We start from the raw sequence: 24,542 nt of genomic DNA, 5'->3' as shown, positions 1-24,542 counted from the left end.
AGAGTATCTTCTAAAAAGACATCCAAACTTGATGTAAAGATTTCAAGTGACAAAGAACGCACCACAATACTAAATAAGACATTACAGTGGTTAATTTCCCTAACTTAAAATGTTGTACCTTATTTGCTATGTGGAACCACAGGCAGGCCTGAATTCAACACTACTCTAATATCATTCATAAGCTTCCAGCAGTTTCCCCACAAAACTGAACAAAGTTTGCATCTGGCTTCTGAAGGATATATATCCATTTTATGAAGATGTCACTCCACAGCATACATGACAATTGTACTATTGAGGTAATTGAATACACTTGGACATCAGCCTTGTTTCTCACTCAAACATACAAACCATACCATTGAATTTAATGGAACTATTCACGTAAGTACTGCTTACCATGAGCGGATAGCAGAATCCGACTTATCACATGAGAATTTTAAGTCTCACAGTCTCATGCTTTTTTGGTGGCAGGACATAGATAATACCAAATACAAATTCAAATGCTCACACATGTATGTTTTCAATTCTCTTTGAGGAAAACAATGCAGGAGATCGCCAATTTGATACGAGGTAAAAGCCGCCTCCACCACATTTCCTGTTCATAAGCATGCAAGGAACAGATGTCAAGACTTAAGATTGAATAGAAGTCTTCAGGTACATACTCAAATTGCAAGGCCAAAGCAGAACAGCACATCAACGTCTGCCAACATTTTGAAGCCAAATTTTGTTTGAGATAAAGGGGGAGGTCTTGCTACAAAACAGCAATATATGAACAGGTACGTCTTTTCTTCCTAATCTCTTGTTTCTGGATGTATTGTACAGAAAAAGTGTTTCAATGGATTACATATCCCCCGAGTATGTTGCTTAGAGACTCAAAGGCTGAATATTAATAATGAGTCATCATCATAAACCTTAGTTAATCTCCAGCTAAGTGGGCCAAAGTGCATGAAGATTTGTTAAAGAAGAAACATTGGCATCATTTTTAGACTTAATTTTTGCCTGCACTGAGGGATCTGATTTTACTGTGTGCTTTTTCCTTTATAAACTTCATACGTGAGATCTTAAAAAGCAATTAGCCACGCTCTAATTAACTGCAGGTTAAGGACTCCTTTCCAGGGAATCAAACCTGTCTTTAAAGTTCACAGCCGAGGAAGCTTTATTAATGTTAAAATTAACATTCAGTCACTTAATGGATTTTTGGGTAAGGGTCATTACTACAGAACATTATCCCACTGTTTAATTGGAAAGAATATTTTCTTTTCATAGACAAAGTCAGAATTTAGTCTGCACAAAGAAGCAGAAGGACCAATGGAAGCAACAAAATCCACGGACTTTTATTCTCCAAATCACCCCTTAAAATCTGGATCATGTTGGTAGTGCCCAAATGTAATTCAATACATTTCCCTCTGTGACACAAAGTGTTAGAGGATGTGGTGAATCCAGTTCCAAGCGGACAGATGTCGGTTTCCATGAGAAATCAGAATTAATTGGGGGCTGGTGAAAGGTGGTGAACTGACCGCGTTGGGGGCAATCAATCATTTATTTACCCTCTGACTAGCTATAGCTTGGGCTGCTGTGGTGCTAAGCTCCCCCACATTGCTCCTGTACCTGACTTAGAGAAGCCTTCATAGCAGTCTCAGATGAAAGAACCGAACTGAGAATGAACTGTCTGATCCCGCTTAGTGATGGCTTCTCTAAATTGGAGCAATGTGAGGAAGCTTGGCACTGAAGCAGCCCAAGCTATAGCTAGTCAGAGGGTAAATAACTGATTGATTGCCCCCAAACCAGTCAGTTCACCACCTTTCACCAGCACCCAATTAATTCTGTAAGAGAAGCCTTGCTGTGTCCCCCTCCTTTCCAACTATATCAGAAAGGATGAGCAAGAGTTCAGACAGTGGATTTTTGATTCCAAACAGGACAAGATATTCACAAGATGTCTGAAGAGGGGCGTTAGAAAAGGGTAAAAATCAATTGCATTGCCAGAAAAATATTTTAAAAGAATCTTAAACATTTTATTAGCACTATAATGGTACTATCAATGTACAAAGCAATGTACAATATGCTAAAACAAAGGACAGCAGCCAAAAAGAACATACACATATCATCCAGTTGTTGAAATTTACAGGCTAAAGCAGTGGCTCTCAAACTTTTGTACTGGTGACCCCTTTCACATAGCAAGTCTGAGTGCAATCCCCCCCCCCATATAAAGTAAAACACTTTTTTATATATTTAACACCTTTATAAATGCTGGAGGCAAAGCTGGTTTTGGGGTGGAGGTTAACAGCTCGCAACTCCCCCATGTAATAACCTCACCACCCCCCAAGGGGTCCCAACCCCTAGTTTGAGAACCCCTGGGCTAAAGGGACCAGAGGAAAGTGTGTGTTTCATTTAGTCTCCCCTCTCAATTTGACCTTTTGTTTGCAAACCAGTAATCCCTTGGCTGGGGGAAACATAGTAGCACAAGAAGTGGCATTAATTCAGAAGAGACCCAAATGCAAAGTGTTTTTAATATACAACCATGTCATGTATTAAATATATCCCCCCCCCAAGCTACAAAAATTGAAACTTGGAATTCCTGGTTCTCATTAGTTGTTTTATGAAGCTCTTTGGGCCACATTGTGACCCTCTTCCTCACACACAGAAGCACATGTTGCTCCAAAAGCAGCCCAATTGACTTTGATAAGATTTGTACCTGGAGCAAGCTGCTCTTGAGAGCATGTAAATTATTAGACTCTAGCCCTTTATGTTTCTTTGTCAGAGAGTCTGAAAATGATCCTAGAAGACCTTGATGAAATTGCAGATTTATTATAGTCAAGCTACAGTTATTCCTACAGATTCTTTGTTCTGAGACTTTTTTTAAAATAAACACACAACTCAATTGTTTCAATCTTTTGTCTTGTTTTTTTTTTTAAAAAAGAGGGTTCAGTTTGATCACACCTATTTACATATAAATGGAGAGAATGCAACCAAATGTGGTGATAGAGATCTTTAAAAACAATCTCTCGCCTACACAAAATGTACTGTTTTTGCAATATATAGCAGTAGATTATGTGGATGAGAATTAAAGTTAGAGAAATTAATCCATAGAGCAATCCAAATGATGATAGAGAAATATTCTGACTTTTTTCCATTTTCCCCTCACTTTTTTTGGTCCCCCTTAATTTTATTTTTTGGGAGATCTTTTGCACAGCTGGTCAATTTTTGCAGGTTACACCTGTTAGCATATATTGAGAGACAGCTTCAATTATCTGCAGGGACATTCTTTTCTGTGCTGAGCTATTGGGTTTCTCCCACCACTGCCGCCAAAGTTGTAGATATTGAAATAATTCATTTAGCATAGTAAATACAGGTAGGCGTCTATTGCAAGCATGCGGGTGATAAAGGATCAGATGGGGAAAAGAAAGGGAACGCATCTATAAAGTTAGGATATGGAAATACAGAAAATGAGCAATATCTGTTTAGATAGTGAAATTAGCTTGACATTTACATTTAAAAAGGGTCAGACACACGGAGAGGCATTCTTAGGGCTTTATGGATATCTTAAGACTCATTGTTCATGAAATATATAAAAAATGTTGGCTGACAAGCAGATCAAATATGTGTTCACTTATGTAAGAACGATTAAAGATTCAGAACAGAAATGGAATGTGTGTGTATTTATATTTCCAACTTAAATAAAAGCCAATAATAGAATGTTTGAATGAGGGCTTTGGAAAATAATTAAGATTTAAATGTAAAGTGACCCCCTGAGGAAAAAGCTCAATTGGGCGTATCCCTCCCCTCATCCCTTTTAAATATTTCTTAATGAAGTTACAAGCCTTCCCCTCCCCTTCACATAGTTGTGGGTTTTTTAATTGTCTGGTTGTCTTTTTACATTAGAAATTTAGATCTTGCATCTCCTGGTTTTGCTAGGAGATTCTAAAGATGTAGGAGGCTTGTGACATCTTAAAATACCAAGGAAGTTAAACCTGATTAACTGAGAAGCGAGTTTTATCTAGACTGAAATATTGGTTTGTTATTAATGCCAAATTAAATCAAATGCCCCCAAAACTGCTGGGAGAACTGCTCATTTTAAAGGTTCAGTAACCCCTGCCTCTTCAGTTAGGGGCTGAGAAAGCTCAGTTCACACCTCAAATTGCTCTTCGTGCTCCAGCAAAGTCAGGGAGGATTAAAATTCACAATGTTCCTTAAGTAAAAGGACAAACTGGATTTTTTTTTTTTTTTTTTAATTTCAGGCCTTCTACACTTCAGAAAGGGGCACCATCTCAGTTTTTTTTTTTAAATAAATACTTTCAAGCCACCTCTTTTTGGGAGACTCTTCTACAAAACTTTCTAATCCAGTGAACGCAGAAGTGACATTTTTATGCTACTAGTTTCCATTACAGCTCTTTATACTTTCCTCCCTCTCAGGCCACGTCATTTCCTTCTCTTCCCCATGCCTGGCAATAAAATGAAAGTGGAGAAAATGAAAAGCAAAAAGAAAGGTTGGGGAGGGGAGAAGGGTAATAAATATCTTCAGAAGGAGTGAGGCAAGCAACACCAGCAAGAATGATTTTGTGATTAAGGTACTGGACTGTGACTCAGGTGATCAGAGTTCAATTCCTGGCTCTGCCACAAGACTTGTGACCCTGGGCAAGTCTGGAGGAGATCCCTTTGTTCCTCATTTCCTCCTGAGGAAGAAAGAGGAGTAATGCACACATATTTCATAGGGATCTGAAGTCCAAGTTCTATTCATGATCCTCAGATGGCAGGCACTTGTAAACATACAAGGTGTTACTGGTGTTCAGACAGCATAGCTAAGGAGAGCCTAGAAATACTTTAGGCAGGCAGAATTGTGGTCTCAGAAAGCAAAGGCCTGAATGATGTCTCAGACGCACTGCAAAATAATGGGAGAAGTCTCATAGGTAGCAACAGCTGTGATCTGACTGCAGCAGCGTGTCTTCTGGGAGAAGGAGAAAAAATTAGGGCTTCTTGAAACCAGGACTGCACTTGCCAAGAAAATATTTCTCTTAATATTTAAGAAAATGCTCTAAATTTTTCTAAGCTTTCATGACCCATGTGAGAGAATGCTAGCATTAGAGAGAGAGAAAGATTGATTGAATTAGAGGGAGCAATGTGGTTATAGTGCTCAAAATATTCTACACATTGTTGAACCCAGGGAATTACAGACCGGTCAGCTTCCTCTCAGTCCATGGAAAAATCATGGAGCAGATCCTCAAGGAAACCATTCTGAAGCACTTGGAGGAGAGGGAGGTGATCAGGAACAGTCAACATGGATTCATCAAGGGCAAGTCATGCCTGACCAACCTGATTGCTTTCTATGATGAGACATGGGAAAAGCAGTGGACGTGATATATCTTGACCTTAGCAAAGCTTTTGATACGGTCTAACACAGTATTCTTGCCCGCAAGTTAAAAAAGTATGGATTGGATGAATGGACTATAAGGTGGATAGAAATCTGGCTAGATTGTCAGACTCAATGGGTAGTGATCAACGGCTCGATGTCTAGCTGGCAACCGGTATCAAGCGGAGTGCCGCAGGGGTCTGTCCTGGGGCCGGTTTTGTTCAACATCTTTAATAATGATCTGGATGATGGGATGGATTGCATCCTCAGCAAGTTCATAGACGACACTAAACTGGGGGGAGAAGTAGATATGGTGGAGGGTAGGGCTAGAGTCCAGAGTGACCTAGCCAAGTTAGAGGATTAGGCCAAAAGAAACCTGATGAGTGCAGAGTCCTGCACTTAGGACGGAAGAATCCCATGCATCGCTACAGGCTAGGGACCAACTGGCTAAGCAGCAGTTCTGCAGGAAAGGACCTGGGGATTATAGTGGATGAGAAGCTGGATATGAGTCAGCAGCGTGCCCTTGTTGCCAAGAAGGCTAATGGCATATTGGGCTCCATTAGTAAGAGCATTCCAGCAGATCGAGGGAAGTGATTATTCCCCTCTATTTGGCACTGGTGAGGCCACATCTGGAGTATTCCATCTAGTTTTGGGCTCCCCACTACAGAAAGGATGTGGACAAACTGGAGCGAGTCCAGCAGAGGACAACAAAAATGACCAGGAAGCTGGGGCACATGACTTACGAGAAGAGGCTGAGGGAACTGGGCTTGTTTGGTCTTCAGAAGAGAAGAGTAACGGGGGATTTGATAGCAGCCTTTAGCTACCTGAAATGGGGTTCCAAAGAGGATGGAGCTCGGCTGTTCAGTGGTGGCAGATGACAGAACAAGGAGTAATGGTCTCAAGTTGCAGTGGGTGAGGTCTAGGTTGGATATTAGGAAACACTATTTCACTAGGAGCGTGGTGAAGCACGGGTTACCTAGGGAGGTTGTGGAATTTCCATCCGTAGAGGTTTTTAAGGCCTGGCTTGACAAAGCCCTGGCTGGGATGATTTAGTTGGTGTTGGACCTGCTTTGAGCAGGGGGTTGGACTAGATGACCTCCTGAGGTCTCTTCCAGCCCTAATCTAAGTAACCCCACTTAGCCCCTGTTGCTGCCAGATCTCTGTACCTGTGATGCCCCATTGACTTCCCTGGGACTCAGGAAAGATACAGAGGTCCCGGTATGCCATTCTCTCTCTCTTATTTAAGGGTTAAGGCCCTGATATGACAACAACTTGCAGCCTGGGTATCAAGTTGATTACAAGTCTTTTGGCTGTCAATGAAGAAGCAGCCATGTCAGCTAGTGGTTTCAGCAAAGAGCGGGAAAGCAGAGAGTTCTAAGAGAGGCTATGCCATACACTCACTGTGCCACTGTATCCTGGCAAGTTGTTGGACCTCCTTCTTGCCTCAGGTCAAATCACCCTGAAAACCAGAGGCAAGATCCGAGCTGCAGTGACTGAGGTCAATAGGACATAATGAGAACCACATTGTTGGTGCTCTACAGATAAAATCATCATACTACTATACAAACGAATACTGCGGGGGGGGAGAGGCTGAAAAGGCTAAAAGAGCAAGGAATGGAAATTTGATGACAGTTTAAAATGCTTCAAAAAGTGGCTGCGGATGATAGTGTGTAACAACCAACAACATTCTTTCAGAGAGAAAGTTATGGTTAAAAACAATTCTACAAAGATATGTGGGGGAAGCAACAAAGAGTCCTGTGGCACCTTATAGACTAACAAACGTATTGGAGCATAAGCTTTCGTGGGTGAATACCCACTTCATCAGATGCATGGAATGGAAATTTCCAGAGGCAGGTATAAATATGCAGGCCAGAATCAGTCTAGAGATAACGAGGTTAGTTCAATCAGGGAGGATGAGGCCCTGTTCTAGCAGTTGAGATGTGAACACCAAGGGAGGAGAAACTGCTTTTGTAGTTGGCTAGCCGTTCACAGTCTTTGTTTAATCCTGAGCTGATGGTGTCAAATTTGCAAATGAACTGAAGCTCAGCTGTTTCTCTTTGAAATCTGGTCCTGAAGTTTTTTTGCTGTAAGATGGCTACCTTTAGATCTGCTATTGTTTCAGGGAGATTGAAGTGTTCTCCTACACATTTTTGTATATTGCCATTCCTAATATCTGACATGTGCCAATTTATCCTTTTAAGTAGGGACTGTCCGGTTTGACCAACGTACATAGCAGAGGGGCATTGCTGGTACATGATGGCATATATAACATTGGTGGACGTGCAGGTGAATGAACCGGTGATGTTGTAGCTGGTCTGGTTAGGTCCTGTGATGGTGTCGCTGGTGTAGATATGTGGGTAGAGTTGGCATCTAGGTTTGTTGCATGTATTGGTTCCTGAGTTAGAGTTGTTATGGTGTGGTGTGTGGTTGCTGGTGAGAATATGCTTAAGGTTGGTGGGTTGTCTGTGGGTGAGGACTGGCCTGCCTCCCAAGGTCTGTGAAAGCGAGGGATCATTGTCCAGGATGGGTTGTAGATCACTAATTATGTGTTAGAGAGGTTTAAGCTGAGGATTGTAGGTGATGGCCAGTGGAGTTCTGTTGGTTTCTTTCTTGGGCTTGTCTTGCAACAGGATGCTTCTGGGTACACGTCTGGCTCTGTTGATTTGTTTCCTTATTTCCTTGTGCGGGTATCATAGTTCTGAGAATATTTGGTGAAGATCTTGTAGCTATTGGTCTCTGTCAGAGGGGTTGGAGCATATGTGATTGTACCTTAGCACTTGGCTGTAGACGATGGATGGTGTGGTGTGCCCAGGATGGAAGCTGGAGGCATGAAGGTAGGCATAGCAGTCAGTGGGTTTTCGGTATAGGGTGGTGTTAACGTGACCATCACTTATTTGTACCATGTGTGACATTGTGCAGTCTATATGGTTTTATAAGAATATGGTAATGAGTGAATATAATGCAACTGGAATATGCTTCATGCAAAAGGTCTCTTGTAAGGTATCATTACAAAGCTTATAATCTGAGTGTGATCATCCTGTTTCTATAAATTTACCATTCTTGTATCTGGGACTAGAAATATAACTCTGAGGACCTATTGGAATTATGCAAAGTGTGGGCCATTAATGGTGGCTTGGAATCTTAATGGCTCCCATCAACCAGGACAATTGACTGGGGCTCTGTTTGCAGGCAAGCCTTTCTGTGAGTCAGGCTGGGAGGAATGAAGGCTTGGGGTCTTACAGTGACATGTGATCATGTCACATGAACTGGAATCCATCTTTAACCTGGTGCTTTTCCAGTGAGTGGGGGCGGAAACCCAGAGAGAGACAAAGGATTCCTGCCTTATGCAAAAGATATATAAAGGTGTGGAATAGAACAAAGAGGGAGACCCATCATGAAGAATCCCCTAGCTACCACCTGAGCTGGAACAAGAGCTGTACTGGGGAAAGAATTGTGCCCAGGCCTGGCACGTGTCCAGTCTGAGGAAAAAACTTACTGAAGCATCTCTAAGGGTGAGATTATCTGTATTCAGTTTGATTAGACATAGATTTGCACGTTTTATTTTAGTTTGCTTGGTGACTTACTTTGTTCTGTCTGTTACTACTTGGAACCACTTAAATCCTACTTTCTGTATTTAATAAAAATAACTTTTTACTATTAGTTAACTCAGAGTATGTATTAATACCTGGGGGAGCAAACAACTGTGCATCTCTCTCAATCAGTGTTATAGAGGGTGAACAATTTATGAGTTTACCCTGCGTAAGCTTTATACAGGGTAAAACGGATTTATTTGGGTTTAGACCCCATTGGGAGTTGGGCATCTGGGTGTTAAAGACAGGAACACTTCTGTGAGCTGTTTTCAGGTGAACCTGCAGCTTTGGGGCACATAATTCAGACCCTGGGTCTTTGTTGGAACAGATGAGTGTGTCTGGCTCAGCAAGACAGGGTGCTGGAGTCCTGAGCTGGCAGGAAAACAGGAGCAGAGGTAGTCTTGGCACATCAGGTGGCAGCTCCCAGTTCTGTGATCCAACCCATCACACCGTGGTGTCTAGGAAGTGGACCTCCCAGGTAGATTGGTCCAGGCTGAGGTTGATGGTGGGGTGGAAGCTGTTGAAGTCGTGGTGGAATTCTTCCAGAGTCTCCTTCCCATGGGTCCAGATGTCATCAATGTAGCATAGGTAGAGAAGGGGCGTGAGTGGACAAGAGCTGAGGAAGCGTTGTTCCAGGTCAGCCATAAAAATGTTGGCATATTGTGGGGTCATGCGGGTGCCCATAGCGGTGCCACTGGTGTGGAGGTATATATTGTCACCAAATTTGAAATAATTGTGCGTGAGGAGGAATAATTGTGGGGGAAGGAATCTTATACCAGAGACCTGTGCAATTTGTGATGGGAGCAATTTTACTACCAAGTAGCATCTCCTGGCTCTTCTGGTACATTTCTAGCTCTGGCTACTGAGCAGTTGTTCTGTACAGATACAGGGCAATAATTGTGATTCTGACATTGCTCCCAGTGAAATCAATGGAAGCTTTGTCATTGGCCTCAGTGGTAGCAAAACTGAATTCTAAGGGTGTGATCCAATACCCTTAAAAGTCATTTGGGGGTTTTCCATTGACTTTAATAACCAATGGATTGGACCTTATGAAAAGTACATTTTACACAGAAGCAACCGCTGCTCAGCTTTTTTTTTTTTTTTTTAAAGCAGCTCTTGCAGTATGTACATCATTAGGGAATAAAAAGTGCTGCAACCAGAGGGAGCAGTGCTCCAGGTGAGCAGCAGCTAATGAGCTGAGCTGTCTTTTCTCAACAGGAGTGAAAGCCCTGGCCCTTCCTGCAAGGAAAACATTTCCCCCCGTAGACCTTTGTAAAAAATAGGCAAAGGAAGTTCAAGGACATCAAATGAGAATGACATTAAGGGTCAGATCAGACCTGCTGATCAACATTCACTCCAATTGCCACCTCCCTCCCCATCGGCCCCTTTTCCAGCTCAGTCCTTTCCCGCAGCATTACTGGAGTTCAAGTGCTTGAAATGGATCCCTGCAGGGGAGGGAGGATGTTAAAGTGCTCAGATACTGCCATGATGGGAGACACAAGAACCTACAGAAAAGCAGATGTAGATTCAGGTTGCCTCTACTCATACAGTTGAGTGTTTCTCTCTGGGAATAGTTTTCCTACCTCTTGGCGGATAAGAGTAGTCAGATGCATGACACTCTGCCCAGTTTTGTGGCTACGTCAGAGCAGGAGGTTGGAAACACACTACGGTCTTCTCACCTAGGCTTGATGGTGGAGAATTTGGATGAGCTAAGTTAGCATCACAAGATGAACCACTGTGAAAAATGAGGAAGGCATTTGGTGAGGGAGGGTCCTGCCTGGGTTCCTGTCCGGAGCACCAAGGAGAGGAGGACATGGGATGGAGGGGCCTCAAGCTTCCCCCATATCCCCACACTATATGCACAATTAACACTGGCTGGTTATTACTTTAGGGTTCCTTTGAAGCTATTATTGCCAAGATCTGCCTCTGAAACCCTTTCGAGGTCCATGGACTCCCAGCTGCTTGTATTTTTACAGCGCTGGGTCCTCCACTTCTCTCCCCCATCTCAATGCCAGGGTAGAAAGACTTTGATCAGTAGCTCAGCTGATCAGGAGGAGAAAATGGCTGGTTTTGGTTGGGGAAGAGAAGAGAGAGAGAGAGAGAAAATTTTTCACTGGAAAGGAGGAGATGTGGAGAAGGAGCAGAAACAAAGATGCAAGAATAGACCAACTCTGAATAGAGAAAAAGGCCTTGACTATCCAAGGAGTTATTTCAGAACACCTATTCCATATTAGCTCCATGTGGGAATGCTCATATTCCAGAATTAGTTTCAACTAGTTTGGAATAAGGCACTCTAATTCTGGAATAAGAGTGTCCACACATGGAGTTAATCAGGACTAGTTAATCTGCATTCAATTCACACTATACTTTATTCCAGATTAATTTTCATATAAAGGCTTGTCTATAACTTCAGAATTTGGCTCATCAACCCATGTAATTCAGCCACAAACTAGCAGTTTTTGAAAAAATATCTGTGCATTTGTGTGGCAGAAGCCTTTCTATTTTCCAAGTAGTTTGGCGGTCATAAATTGATAACAGCATTTTGGTTTGACCTAGGCCTGGTCTACACTGGGCGGGGGGGTGTCGATGTAAGATACGCAACTTCAGCTACAAGAATACCGTAGCTGAAGTCGAAGTATCTTATTCCGACTTACCTCCCATCCTCACTGCGCGGGATCGATGGCTGCAGCTCCCCCGCCAACTCCGCTACCGCCGCTCGCTCCAGCGGAGTTCCGGAGTCGACGGGGAGCGCGTTCGGGGATCAATATATCACGTCTAGATGAGACACGATATATTGATCCCCGATAAATCGATCGCTACCCGCCAATCCGGCAGGTAGTCTGGACGTACCCTCAGAGTGGGGTTACGTGTTATCACTACAAGTAGTTTATCAACACTAGTTTCCTACTCTGACATCCAAATGTTCTCACTAGTATTTAATTGGGTTGCATGTCAGTGGCTATGCCTGGAATAAAAAAATTAAAGTCACTACCTCAACTAAAGGGGGTGTGTGGGGGGAAGTGCAGCTTTTAGACAATGCATAATATGCAGGAATTTGCTTTCTGTTACAGAAATGGAGTTTACATGCCACTATTCAATCTGGGGACTTCTAGCCTTTATGACTATGGCTCTGATTGTTTCATTGGTCATAAATATTTCATACTGCATAGCAAACAAGCAAAAAGGTAAGAAATGACGTTCGTGCATGCGCACGCAGATTGTGTTTGAGTATTTGAGAGAGACTACAAACAAATTCATCACCACTGGGAATTTTCTGGCAAGCAGACAATGTTTTTAAAATGAATCTTTTTCTAAAAATTTGTTCTAGTACTAATGCATTTTTAACTTGCAAGGCACTGATACCTGATGTTACATGATATGACAACTAAAAAACAAAAAGCTTTCAAAACATCAGTGTGACTCAATGATAAAAAAAAAAAAAAAAAAAAACCCAACTCTCTCCTCTCCCCAGCAAATGAGAGGAAGGGAAGGGGGGATTTTTTTTTTTGTAATTATTTTTTGTTTTTTTTTTTTTTTAATTTCCCCATCTGTAAGTTTTAGCTACCTGAATTTCAGACACAACAGCTTGTATTAATGTGTACTTATAGCGCTATGAATCTAGGCGGCAATATTTTCTCCCTCTGAATTCAGGAATGCTTATTTGAATTTCAGATTTCATCCAAATTCCATTTTTTCTTTGTTAGGAATTCAGCTCGGCTCCAAAGAGGGGAAAAAGGTGTGTGTGTGTGGGGGGGGTTGCGTATGTGTGTGCGTGAGAGAGTGTGCACATCAAGGTAACTGTCAAGCCATCCTATTGCTGACAAAGAGGTGACTTATTTTGCTTCATGGATGCTAGCCCATGACTATTGGTCTGGTCTACACACAAATTTTACATAGGTATAATTATTTTTGAATAGGGGTGTGATTTAAAAAAGAAAAAAACTGAATCAACTATACCAGTACAACCCCTAGAGTGGATATAGTTACACCAGTATTAAGGTCGCTTATTCCCCTTCCTATATAGGAGTAAGCCGTACTGATATAACCACCCCTGGAGTGGTATAACCTTGTCCCTACTAGAGAGGGGGTTATATTGCTTTAACTATACCAGTACACAGGTATACAAATTGTGAATAAAGAAGTCCTATGTAAACAACTGGTACTTGCAGTGCATGAGGAAAAGGATTTGGCTGCTAAGGTGACACCTACTGAATGAGCTGCAAGGTAAAATATTTTTATCATGAAAATGAAATTATTTCTAAAACTAAGCAAGGGAGCAATGAGATTGAGGATGTGATGTCCACGCAATCAGATTTTCTGAGAGGCACATTCTGGAGACCAGAACACAGAACTGAGAGCCAGGAATTCTTGAATTCTAAACCCAGCTCCAACAATTAACCCCTTTGTGTCGCGGGACTCTCTGCTTCACTTTCCCTATGTGTGTAACAGTAGGTACCCCCTTACCGAGACATCACTAGTAACGTTTGTAAATCCAAATGAAGAGGAAAAGGTGGTAAGCCTGCCAAGGCTACTGCTTACTCACACAGCATTCTTTCATTGTTTCCTTGTTCTACCACATCCTGTTTATCTCCACCTAGTGTGGTGCATCATAAATTTACACTGTAAATTCTTTGGGCACAGTGACTGTCTTTTTATGGTGGGTGTATATGTAGTACTTAGCAAAATGGGGACTTAATGGGGGCTTGTAGGCATTAGTGCAATGCACAGAATATTAATAAACTGCGTTAGCCACAATTTAAATCTAGATACTCCTGAGGAAAAACATATCCTCAATCTGAATCTGAGAGCCTACAGCTTTCAATCTCACACAAACATGAACAATGCTACTGAGACATTCTTAGACTCGCATCACGTTTCTCTGCATGAGTCACACAATACAATTCTGTTAAGAACAAAGCCGTGAAGACAGCAAATGGAACTGTTCAACAATTACACAATTAATATTTTCTTTCTGCTTAAACTACTTGTGTTTTAAAATATTTTCCAGGTTACACATACAGAGACTATCAAGAATATAATGCAAGGTATGTTGAAGATAAATTATGTCTGATTTAAAAAAAAGTTAAAATAGAGTATTAAGTTACAGTGGCTGGATTTGAAGGAATGGACCAGAGGACATATGAAGGGTCTTGTTTGATGTACAGTAACTCCTCACTTAAAGACGTCCCAGTTAACATTGTTTCATTGCTGATCAAATAGGGAACATGCTCGTTTAAAGTTGCGCAATGCTCCCTTCTAACCTCGTTTGGCAGCTGCCTGCTTTGTCCACTGCTTGCAGGAAGAGCAGCCCGTTGCAGCTAGCTGGTGGGGCTTGGAACCAGGGTGGACCAGCAGCCCCCTCCACCCCCCATCAGCTCCCACTAAGTTCCCTGTGCTGCAGCCACCCAGCAGGCTACAGGGCCGCCCAGAGGATTCCGGGGGCCCGGGGCCTTCGGCGGCGGGGGGCCCTTCCGTTCCGGGACCCGCCGCCGAAGTGCCCCGAAGACCCGTGGCGGGGGCCCCCCGCCGAAGACCGAGCTGAACTTCGGCAGCAGGTCCCGCTCCGTCTTCGGCGGTAATTCGCCAGCGGGAACCCCCCCCGCCGGAGACCGGGAGCAGAAGAAGCTCCTGCGCCCGGCCCCGCAAGAGTTTTCCGGGCCCCCCGGAGCGAGTGAAGGACCCCGCTCCAGGGGTCCTGAAAAACTCTGGTGGGGGCCCCTGTGGGGCTCGGGGTCTGGGGCAAATTGCCCGTCTTGCCCCCCCCTCTGGGCAGCCCTGGCAGGCTATCAGTTGCCAGCAGTTCAGCTGTCCCTCCCACCACTGCCGTGTGCTGCTCCTGCCCTCTGCCTTGGAGCTGCTCACAGAGACTCCTGCTTGCCGTGCAGGGGGGAAGGGGGCGCTAATGTTATGATGTCCCCCCTGCTCCTGCACTCCGCTTACCCCTTCCCCATATACAGCAGGGAGGGTACACAGACAGAGAGAGACAGAGAGCTTGGGGCAGCAGCTGCTCTCTCAACTTCCTGATCCACTTAAAAAGACAATGCACTTAAGAGTGGGTTAGCTTACTTAAAGGAACAATGTACATCTCTCTCTCTTCCCCCCCTCCCCCCAAGGTGCGTGTCTGTCTCTGTCTGCTATGCTGTCTCCCCTCCCTTGTGTTCATGCTGCCTTGTGAGAGAGGCTACATTAACAACGTGTTAACCCTTGAGGGCTCAGCCGAGTGCTAGTTCATCATTTAGCAGCAAGCCATTCCATGGGAAATATCCCTCCCTCTTCCACCCTCTAATCACTACCTCAACCAAGCTTCACAATCATCATAGCTGTGAACAGTATTAAATTGTTTGTTTAAAACATATACTGTGTATATATCTATACAATATATAGTTTTGTCTGGTGAAAAAAATGTCCTCGTATTTACATTAATTCTTAGGGGGAAATTGGATTTGCTTAACATCTTTAAATGCTTAAAGTCACATTTTTCAGGAACATAACTACAACGTTAAGCGAGGAGTTACTGTACATAGAAATATTTTTACAGCTAAAAGGGGTACTTAAGGAATGAAGGAAAGAATACAACTTGTAATGGAACATACTGCACCCACTTTATTAAGCAGTTGGAGGGAGTTCACTTAGTAGTATGAGAAGCATGATAGAGTTAATCAGTTTAGGATAGCAGGTTAAATGGGTATTTATTATTGCTTGGCCTCAGCGAGAATGAAGATGAGCCCTCCGAACTCACTGCTAACTGCTCTAATTAATTACCACTCCATACTCTCTCAGTATTTGTACTTATATTTTACAGAATGTTTAAAAAAAAAACTGGCTCTGGATGATCTAACGTCATGTTTTTCAGAAAACTGAGACACTGACAAAGCCCTTCTCCACCCCAAAACAAACACATAAAAACCTTAATACAAAAATGCCTCCAACAATACCCTACTATTGATTTGTCTGAAGTTAGCATGTAGACAGCCATAACTGCCCAAACAATGAAAAATACCATTTGAAAAACTATACCCCATGGCTTCATTCATTCTGATCAGACACGGAATAAGGTGCATAGCTAGGAATGTGTCAGACAAAAACATCTTTCAGTATGCAGAAGCCAGCATGCACAATTTCCATTTTTTGGGCACACACCATTTTAAAATATCTAGCCTTTAAATTATACCATTCATTGAGTATAGGATGCTCTTGAGCACCAAGACCTGGAGGATTCTGGATGTTCTATAATGCAAACTGGGGATTGCATTTGCCAATGATTTCTTTTTCTTTCTTCAGATCTGTTTTTCTCCTCTACACTTTCATCACCTTCAGTTTGTAGAGCTTTGAAGGTCAGAAAATATTTGGGCTAAGTGTGGTTTTTACAAAATGGATTACACGCATATTAAATTCAAGTGAACTACAAGGATGATCTTATGATTAAGATCCTGGACTGGGACTCAGGAGATCTGGGTTCAACTCCTGGCTGTTCCACAGATGCCTTGCCCCAGTTCTCCTACCTGGGAAACGATACCCATTGTCTTCCACACTTCACCTGTCTTGTCTATTTGGACTCTTCTAAGGCCCATACTGGTTTTTGTCAATTATCTACGGATGTAGGTCTATATGAAAAGTGCTCAGCGCAATGGGCTCCTAACCTTGATTGGGGCCTCCAGACATCACTGAAATTTAAATGAAAAAGGGTCAGGTTCACTATGTGCAGCATAAGATACTTCAATGCACAATTACAGAGTGAATTAAAATTATTTCTGATTCCCCATTATAGCTATGATGATGATTATACTGAAGAATGCCCAGTTTATGGCAACCTCAATCAAGAGATTTTAGGTAAGATATCTTATCCCAAGAACTTATTAAAAACAACATACAATAATTAGAGACAGAATGCTTAACATTCTTTATGAATGTCTCCTAAAACATGAATTTCTGAAGCCGTTTGTTGATCAAATGGATACACACTTGTTCTAGTTACAGGGGAGAGAAGCAGTGAACCTCCAGTTGCTCATTTTAAAACCAAAATGTGTTAATTCCCATAATATTAACCTAGATCAGGGGTCGGCAACCTTTCAGAAGTGGTGTGCCGAGTCTTCATTTATTCACTCTAATTTGAGGTTTCGCCAGTAATACATTCTACTGTTTTTAGAAGGTCTCTGTCTACAAGTCTATAATATATAATTAAACTATTGTTGTATGTAAAGTAAATAAGGTTTTTAAAATGTTTAAGAAGCTTCATTTAAAATTAAATTAAAATGCAGAGCCCTCTGGACCGGTAGCCAGGACCCCGGCAGTGTGAGTGCCACTGAAAATCAGCTCATGTGCCGCGTTCGGCACGCGTGCCATAGGTTGCCTACCCCTGACCTAGATCTTGGGATAGTGCCGTGACAGTGGATTGATTAGTGCAAACTGAGTTTTCTATTTTACTCTCCAGACATTAAGATATGTGAATGAAGAAGGCTATTTAAAGGTTCTCAAAAGCACATAAGGGCTAGTCTACATGCAGAGTTGCACCAGTTTAACTAAAGGTGCAATGTTAAACCAGCACAAAAGGCTACGTGGGCTTATTTCAGATTCAACTAGGCTTATTTTGGTTTTTCATAGAGAGATTAGCAATAGGTTTAAACTAAACTCAAAGACGACAGTGTTCACAAGGGGGTTTAACCAGTCTAACTAGAACCAGTGCAAATTTGTGTTCAGCTTCAAAACTGCTCTATGAGGGAAGGAGATGTCCATTTTACCAGGGCATAAAATGAGGCATGAAAAAAGGTAACTTGGCCCAAATTCATAGAAAGTTAGTGGCAAAGCGAGGAATAGAGCCGTGTCATTTTGCCCCCCTTTGGCCCTGCCGTTACTCTAACCTTAACTCCTGGTATTTCTCTTACCCAGGTATACCGTCTCAGCAATATTATCTTGTGAGACCTGACAAATCATATGGTGACTGACACTATCAAGTCTGTCAATGTTTTAAATTATCCCATAATTGTAAAGCTTTTTTTTCTGGACAACCTAATACTGTCCAATAATGTGATACCGTGAAAATAAACTCTATCCAGGGATTTCCTAGCTTTTTATTTCCTGGCAGCTGGGAGAGTGAGAGGGGGAATATAGTTTAGAACCTGAACTTCCACTGAAGTAGATTTGGAGAACTGAGCTCTATAACAGGGTGTCTGTTTACTCTTTAATCAGAGGAAGAATCTTCTAACCACTATGAAATTCTCTCATTTCTAATCATCTCTAGATGAATGTTGCTATGAACAAATGAAAGCCCAGCCTCGGAGACACACTAAAGAAGTAAAGGTACCCTTATTTATATTCTTGTTCTTAGCCTTCTGCATTAAGGAAGGCATTTTGCCTCAGAGCTCCTCACATGTACCCAGTGGCAGAATATAACCCAAGACTTCAGTCTTCTCCTTACAAAAATGGACACGCTAATTCAGCAGATCACTTAAGCATGTATGTAGGTGTTTTGCTCCATCAGGACCATAACTGAGGAAGTCTCAGGCTTGCAAGCAGCTAAGTAGCAGCTAGATGTGTCAAACTTGTCAATTCCTCCATTAGTCTCATGACAGATTAGATGAAAGATGACATGTTGAAATCATTTTAGTATTTTGATTACCAATGTTTTCTAATGTGCTCAGCCATTTAGTATTGGGATACTGTATTAAAAACTAGAACACCAGATTTTATCCACTACTATAAAAATTAAGCAATGGCCTGAAATTAAAAATGTTGCTAACCATTGCTAATAATAAGTTGCCAAATAAGTTGCAAGCTGAAAAACATGGTAATCATGAATTCATTAAGGATACAGTTCTACATTTGATTATCTCTGACATGCCCAGTACAAGTACCCTTAAAACATAAGGCCCAGAGTCAGTACCACACCCTGTGGCCAACACCACACATCCCCCATACTCCCGGAGCAAAACCGGTGTAGGATTTTGCATATCCTGCAAAAAACCTGGCAATCCAAGTTAACTCTTTACCAGGATAGGGAAAGAAGAAACAGGGTTGGGAAACCATCTATTGATGTCTCTGATCCCAAAAATTCAGAGTTGACTTATACCAGTAGCTCTTAAAGTGGGGTTCCCACACCCCTGGGTGTCCACCCTGGGTTATGCAGGGGTCTGTCCCTTGAGCCAGGCCAGAACACAACAGCGTTCCGGCACTTTGCCACACAGAGAACAAAATGGCATCCTCTGCCCAGCAGGACCTCGCACATGCTGTGAGAGAGGTCACCTTGGCAGATATGTTCCAATAGTACCAGAAACTAAAGGGATCCAGGACATTTAGTCAGATGCCAAAAAAGGGGTCCTTGGCAGAAAATAACTTGCAAACCACTGACTTATACAATACACCCCTCATTCTTCAAAACTGAAACGTCTCACAAGAACACTATGCTGAAGGTTCCAGACTGGTGGGTTGCCTTAAGAAGCTGAAAATCTTAAAAGGTGTAGTGATTAAGAAAAGGATTAAACTGAATAAAAATGATTTTCCTCTCAGGTGGAAGTTGAAAGTCAGATGTGCTATGCCTCCCTTGATCACAGCATCAAGGAAAAACACAGGAAGCCTAGGAAAAAGAAAGCTCCTTCGTTAGAAGTGAATGAAGAAGAGATGCCATCTAAAAACAGCACCCTGGTTTCCCAAACTAGCATTTATCTCAACAGTGACCAGCTGGCTGCTGAAAATAATCCAACAGAGGAAGCCATTCATGATGACCCTATCAGACTGTTTGGCTTGATTCATGCAACATAGGAAGAGACTTCTAAAGAGGACTCCTGACCCAACTGATCACACAAGAAACAAATGAAAGATCTAGTTTATATGTTGGGGGAAAGAGACTGAATAAATAGTATCCTGAATTTGGGAGAATAGCTTGGTAAATGAAACACTGATCAATGGTATAAATGGGTAAGTGATGCATTCAAATTGCTGGGCATAACTGCAGACTAATTTAGGTCAGCAGGGAGCAGGATTTTAGACACAGACTGCTAATTTTTAAAGCAACCCAAAGAAGAACTGGCCACCTTCATATTTATCTATTTTGTAAAGGAGTTACAGGAGCCAAGTATCTCTCAGAATTTGCTCCCAAATTAGCAATTATCCTGCATACTTTATAGCAGGACTTTCTTCATTTCAGTTGTCCATGGATCCCACTTCAAGGGATCTAAAATGGGCCACATGGCCCTCTGTAGAAAGCTAGGCTATTTTGCCAATTATTCTATGTTGTTTCAGGAGTAGTTTGGGAAATCATCAGAGGCACTTTAAGACTAGCATATTTAATAGTTAAACTTGTTTTGCTGTTCAATATTTAACACTTTCCTACTGTGACCTGCAGTAATATTTAAGGTTAATTAGAAAATAATGTAACTGCTTCAGTTCATTTCATTAGTGCTTTGTACATCCAGCAAATTTAATGATATCCCTTATATACTCTTAGCTTCCTATGGTGAACAGTACCAGAATCTCAAATCTCTACTTCTGTACCAATAACATTTTATCTGTCTGTATGCAACAGCCTATAAAAGAAAGTGGCAAATGATCTGTAAAATTAAGCCTCTTGAGGAGGACAGAATGATTTCTACTGGGTTTTACATTGTCACTTTATAAACTATTTTAGGAAGACTGAGGAATAAAAAAAAAGACTTTTCCTAACAATTCAGTAACTGGATGCATACGTCATACTTAAAAAAACTTACAGCACAATTTTAGTTTGAAAGCTCTTTGGGTGCAAAGACTAATTTTATGTATGGCACATTTTGCGTGCTTTGTTAATAGTAGCAAACAATAACACACTACTGCTATAATGCTGCTGCATCTGGGTGCCAAGGCAAAGGGGTAGATTTTTCCCATATGAAAAACATAATGGGCTCTGGTGCCATAGAAAAGCAGAAAGAACTTTATTACTCAAGGTCCCATTTAAAAGCAACACACAAATTAACTTGCTTTCCTATAAACTATTTAACTCTAAGTGAGATGTAGACAACTAATGTTACAGAGGCAGAAATAATGCTAGTAGGGAATCAATAGAAAATACATGAAGCATTATAGGAAAACAATTCCCCAGGCTAATGCCTCCCTGCCCCCCCCCCCCAAAAAAGAGGTTAATCTGAACCTAAACACAGAGACAACAGAACAAGAAATGCTATATTAATCTGGTCACCTTAGTTACCATAGTCAAGTGAGATTGAATCAAAGTAAACACTGAGCCTTATATCAACAAGTTCTTGGCCCCATGAGCCAAAAAAAGTTTTGAACAGCATCTCTGTTAATGGTAGGGTGACCAGATATCTGATTTTATAGGGACAGTCCCAATTTTGGGGTCTTTTTCTTACATAGGCTCCTATTACCCCCACCTCCTGTCCCGATTTTTCACATTTGCTGTCTGGTCACCCTAGTTAATGGTGAGATGTAAAATAAGTATTTCAACTAAGCTGACACACCAAACAGATCTAGTACCAAGCCCCTTCAAGGTGATTAAAAATAAGGTTTATCTAACTAATTAGACAAGCAAACAGCCCCCAGGACAAGGATTCATGTTGTCACATTTATATTATATAGGGAATACAAAATAAGGAATATAATATTCTCAGTGAATACAATTTATGAAGCCTTTTATCTAAATAAAGATCAGCCAGGGTCCATTACTCCCTGTGTTTCTCTCATTTTTTCAAAGGGCACTCCTACCCCACAGTACCCACTTGCTGGCTAGATAGCTCTGCTGAGGCCTGCCTTAGTTTTTCCTTTTAACTCAGTCTCCCTTAAAAAATCCACACAGGCCAGATATTCGGAACATTCCCCCTCCTGGGGTCCAATTTATTAAAACCTGAAGAAAGTCTTTCAAAAGAAAACTCAGACTTACAATCTCTTCATCCCAGTTTCAGCTGGGACCAGTCCCTCCTCCCTGAGGCTCTGTCTTCCCTATAGAGTTCCAGTACTGTTCACCTGCTGTGCTAAGCACAGCCAGCCTTCCAGGAGGCCAGAAATATAGCCTTTTCCATTGCTACCTTCCTCCTCCTGATTAGCAGCCCAGCCAGGGCCTTCTTATGCCCTACAATGCCTGTAACTGCTAACAACCTGCAGCCCTTTGTAAGGCCCTTAAGTGCCTTCCCTTAAGCCCAACTGGGGAGCAGGTAATCAGTCCAGGTGCACTAGACCCCACACTCCCTCTCAAAGGGGCCAGTGACATTGTAACACACTGCTTGCACTCTGTGCATGGACTGTATCTTTGGCTTCCTTCCCTCATGCTGAAAATCCCAAGTGTCTGATAATCAAGGTTCAGAGAACTTTATCAAGGCCCCAATTCCACAAGGCACTTATGCTTAATTCCCATTCAAGTCAGTGGGATTTAAGCACTTGCTATACTTAAGGGCATGTACTTAAAGTCCTTTACTGAGTTGGTACCGAAGTCAGTACACTTGGTTTCCTCTGTGGCATTGTCAGTCTTCATTGATTTCAGTCAAGTTATGACAATTTACACCAACCTAGGGCCTGCAATATTCTTTTACTTGTCCTTGGCGGTTTGGTGGGAGAAGTGAAGATGGAACTTATCAGAGATTCTCTCCCGCACTTAGCTTTCCCTCCGTGACAGATCACTGCAATAGTTAAATTATCTACCGCTGTCACCACAGCCTCCATTTTAAGATAAATAACCATAATGTTCATGTCAATAATACATTGAGATGCTTCTACTGGTGCTGTGTGAGCTAGAGATTTTTTTCTCCCCAGACTGCAGAGATCTATATAACGAAGCATTTTGCTGGCTCTTTGGTCTCAGGTTCACTTTTTAACCTGGACTTAGCCTGTTGTGTTTAGGCACTACCATCCCTGAAAGCCAGAACCTGGCCCAGCAATAGCCTTTGTTGTTTTTTTTACAATAGTGGTTTCTAGGGGGTTGCTGAATGCCTCTTAAAAACAAGCTGTCTGGCAGAGAACATTCTTCCCTGCTCTTTGGGCAACATATCACCTAGTGGACCTGACGTAACTTTTGGTGTTACTTATTAAATGTTTTGGTGTTATTGATTAAATGTTATATAATTACAATGAAATATAAAAGTGAATTTATTAGGATAATGTTAAGAATAAATATTTGCGTTATTTAAATATTTTACTATGTTAATGACAACAAACTTTTAAAATGATACAATATAGTCTGAAACCACCTTCATCATATCAAAAGCATTTTTTACATTTGCTACTTTACATTAGACGAAAGTCAAAAGAAAAAGAAACAAAGACAGGAAAAAGAACAAAGTCCTAGTGAACAGGGGAAAGATGACTAAGACAGGAGATGGCAGACCAGACAGAAAAGGTACCATGTAGAGTCAAGATGTCATATAGACTAGACGAGTGATATCTGTAAGTTTTTCAACAGTGTCTACCTGGTAGAGCTCCCTGGATACATCACCATTTCTTATATAGTGGATAGAACTAAATATTGAAAAACAAATGACAAGAAAGAATTCCATAATTTTTGTTATGTGCTACTCTCAGCATTTCTCATTCAAGAACTGCTAGCATCTCTCACTTGCAGAAATTAATATCAGATACAGGATCAAACTCAAATGCCTCGAGGTCTTTCCTGGACCACTTCTCTAGAATTCTAGTCTGTTGGGACAAGTAGGTTGGGATATATCTACTTAAACTCAATCTGATAGCTTCTCTCTAAATATTTTCTACTATATCTTTACTGAGTAAGAATTGTACAATACTGCTAGGCAGGAATGGACATCACCTTCTATCACCAGTATTGGAAGTATTACCCCTAGAACAGCCAGGGCCTGTCCAAGGAATATATTCAAATATACTTTAAAGATGTTCTGGAATAGTTAAGATAAATTATGCATGCAATATTTCAAGGATAGAGAGGATTTGGGATCACTGAATGGGGAAGAATTTTATTTTAAAAGATCCATTGGAAAGGGTATTTGCAGAGCATACCAACTACTGTTCATGTGTGTTTAAAACAGGAAGAAACATAAGCCAACAGAAATATATAAGAAAGAATTGTTTGTGTTTATTGTTAAAAGGCAGACATCATCCCATGGAAGAATCCAGTGTTCATAGTCAAAAAAACACACCCAGTGAATGGAATCTTATAACTGATTTATGTTCCTTTGTGCCATATCACCTATCCTGGTGGGTATAGCAAACAAAAAGAGAGCACTTGACATTGGAATGAAGGACTTCTAAAACTACACACACAAGAGCCTTTTCTACTACTAAGATTAGTGACAACCTAGCAATGCTTTTTGTAATATTAAGGAGAGGTTTTGCCTACCTTTCACTCAATTATTTTCCCAATAACATTATATTTAAAGTCAATATGAACTGGGTATCTGAACTGTTAGCTGGGGAGAGTTGTTGCCCTTAGAACAAGTTTTCTGGTTTCTCAAAGAACAGATGAGAAGTCTTGCATCTTACACTGAGATTGAAAGCTCTTTTGGGTTAGGACCATCTTTTTGTACTGGGGCTCCTAGGTACCTCAGTAATACATACATGCAACCAACCAACCAGATGACTACCTCGGTACAAAGTCACATGCATACGGAACACTGGTTTTCCTTCCTAAGGAGTGCAACAATGGCCAGTTAGGGTTATTGTGGACACAA

At 41.6% G+C, this 24,542-nt stretch overlaps 1 protein-coding gene and 1 long non-coding RNA gene across 5 annotated transcripts in view; one reads left to right on the top strand and one right to left on the bottom strand.

Moving 5' to 3' along the window:
• The window catches only part of LOC120398048, a 46,496-nt gene extending 24,486 nt beyond the window's left edge, over window positions 1-22,010 (bottom strand). The window contains exons 1-3 of one of the 3 annotated variants that reach the window (XR_005594161.1): window positions 21,794-22,010; window positions 16,434-16,595; window positions 15,470-16,257 (exon numbers count right to left, since the gene is read on the bottom strand). This is a non-coding gene — a long non-coding RNA (uncharacterized LOC120398048). Of the gene's footprint in view, window positions 1-15,469; window positions 16,258-16,433; window positions 16,596-21,793 lie in introns of those variants that run through there. The other 2 variants (XR_005594160.1, XR_005594158.1) reach the window with 2 other exon arrangements.
• Window positions 617-19,726, top strand: LOC120398018 (T-cell receptor-associated transmembrane adapter 1). 2 transcript variants are annotated; one of them, XM_039524916.1, is made up of 6 exons: window positions 617-773; window positions 12,003-12,116; window positions 13,940-13,976; window positions 16,700-16,761; window positions 18,170-18,228; window positions 19,435-19,726. In XM_039524916.1, exons 2-6 carry the CDS (start codon window positions 12,005-12,007, stop codon window positions 19,684-19,686), a joined length of 522 nt encoding a protein of 173 aa, XP_039380850.1. In that variant the 5' UTR covers window positions 617-773; window positions 12,003-12,004; the 3' UTR covers window positions 19,687-19,726. The 2 variants fall into 2 exon arrangements, with proteins under 2 accessions (XP_039380850.1, XP_039380839.1); XM_039524905.1 differs by lacking the exon at window positions 617-773 and adding an exon at window positions 7,998-8,175.
• Window positions 22,011-24,542: the final 2,532 nt, after the last annotated feature.

This window comes from Mauremys reevesii, linkage group 1 (genome assembly GCF_016161935.1).
Source record: "Mauremys reevesii isolate NIE-2019 linkage group 1, ASM1616193v1, whole genome shotgun sequence".
Classification (NCBI taxonomy): Eukaryota; Metazoa; Chordata; order Testudines; family Geoemydidae; genus Mauremys; species Mauremys reevesii.
This window is presented reverse-complemented; position numbering and strand designations above follow the sequence as displayed.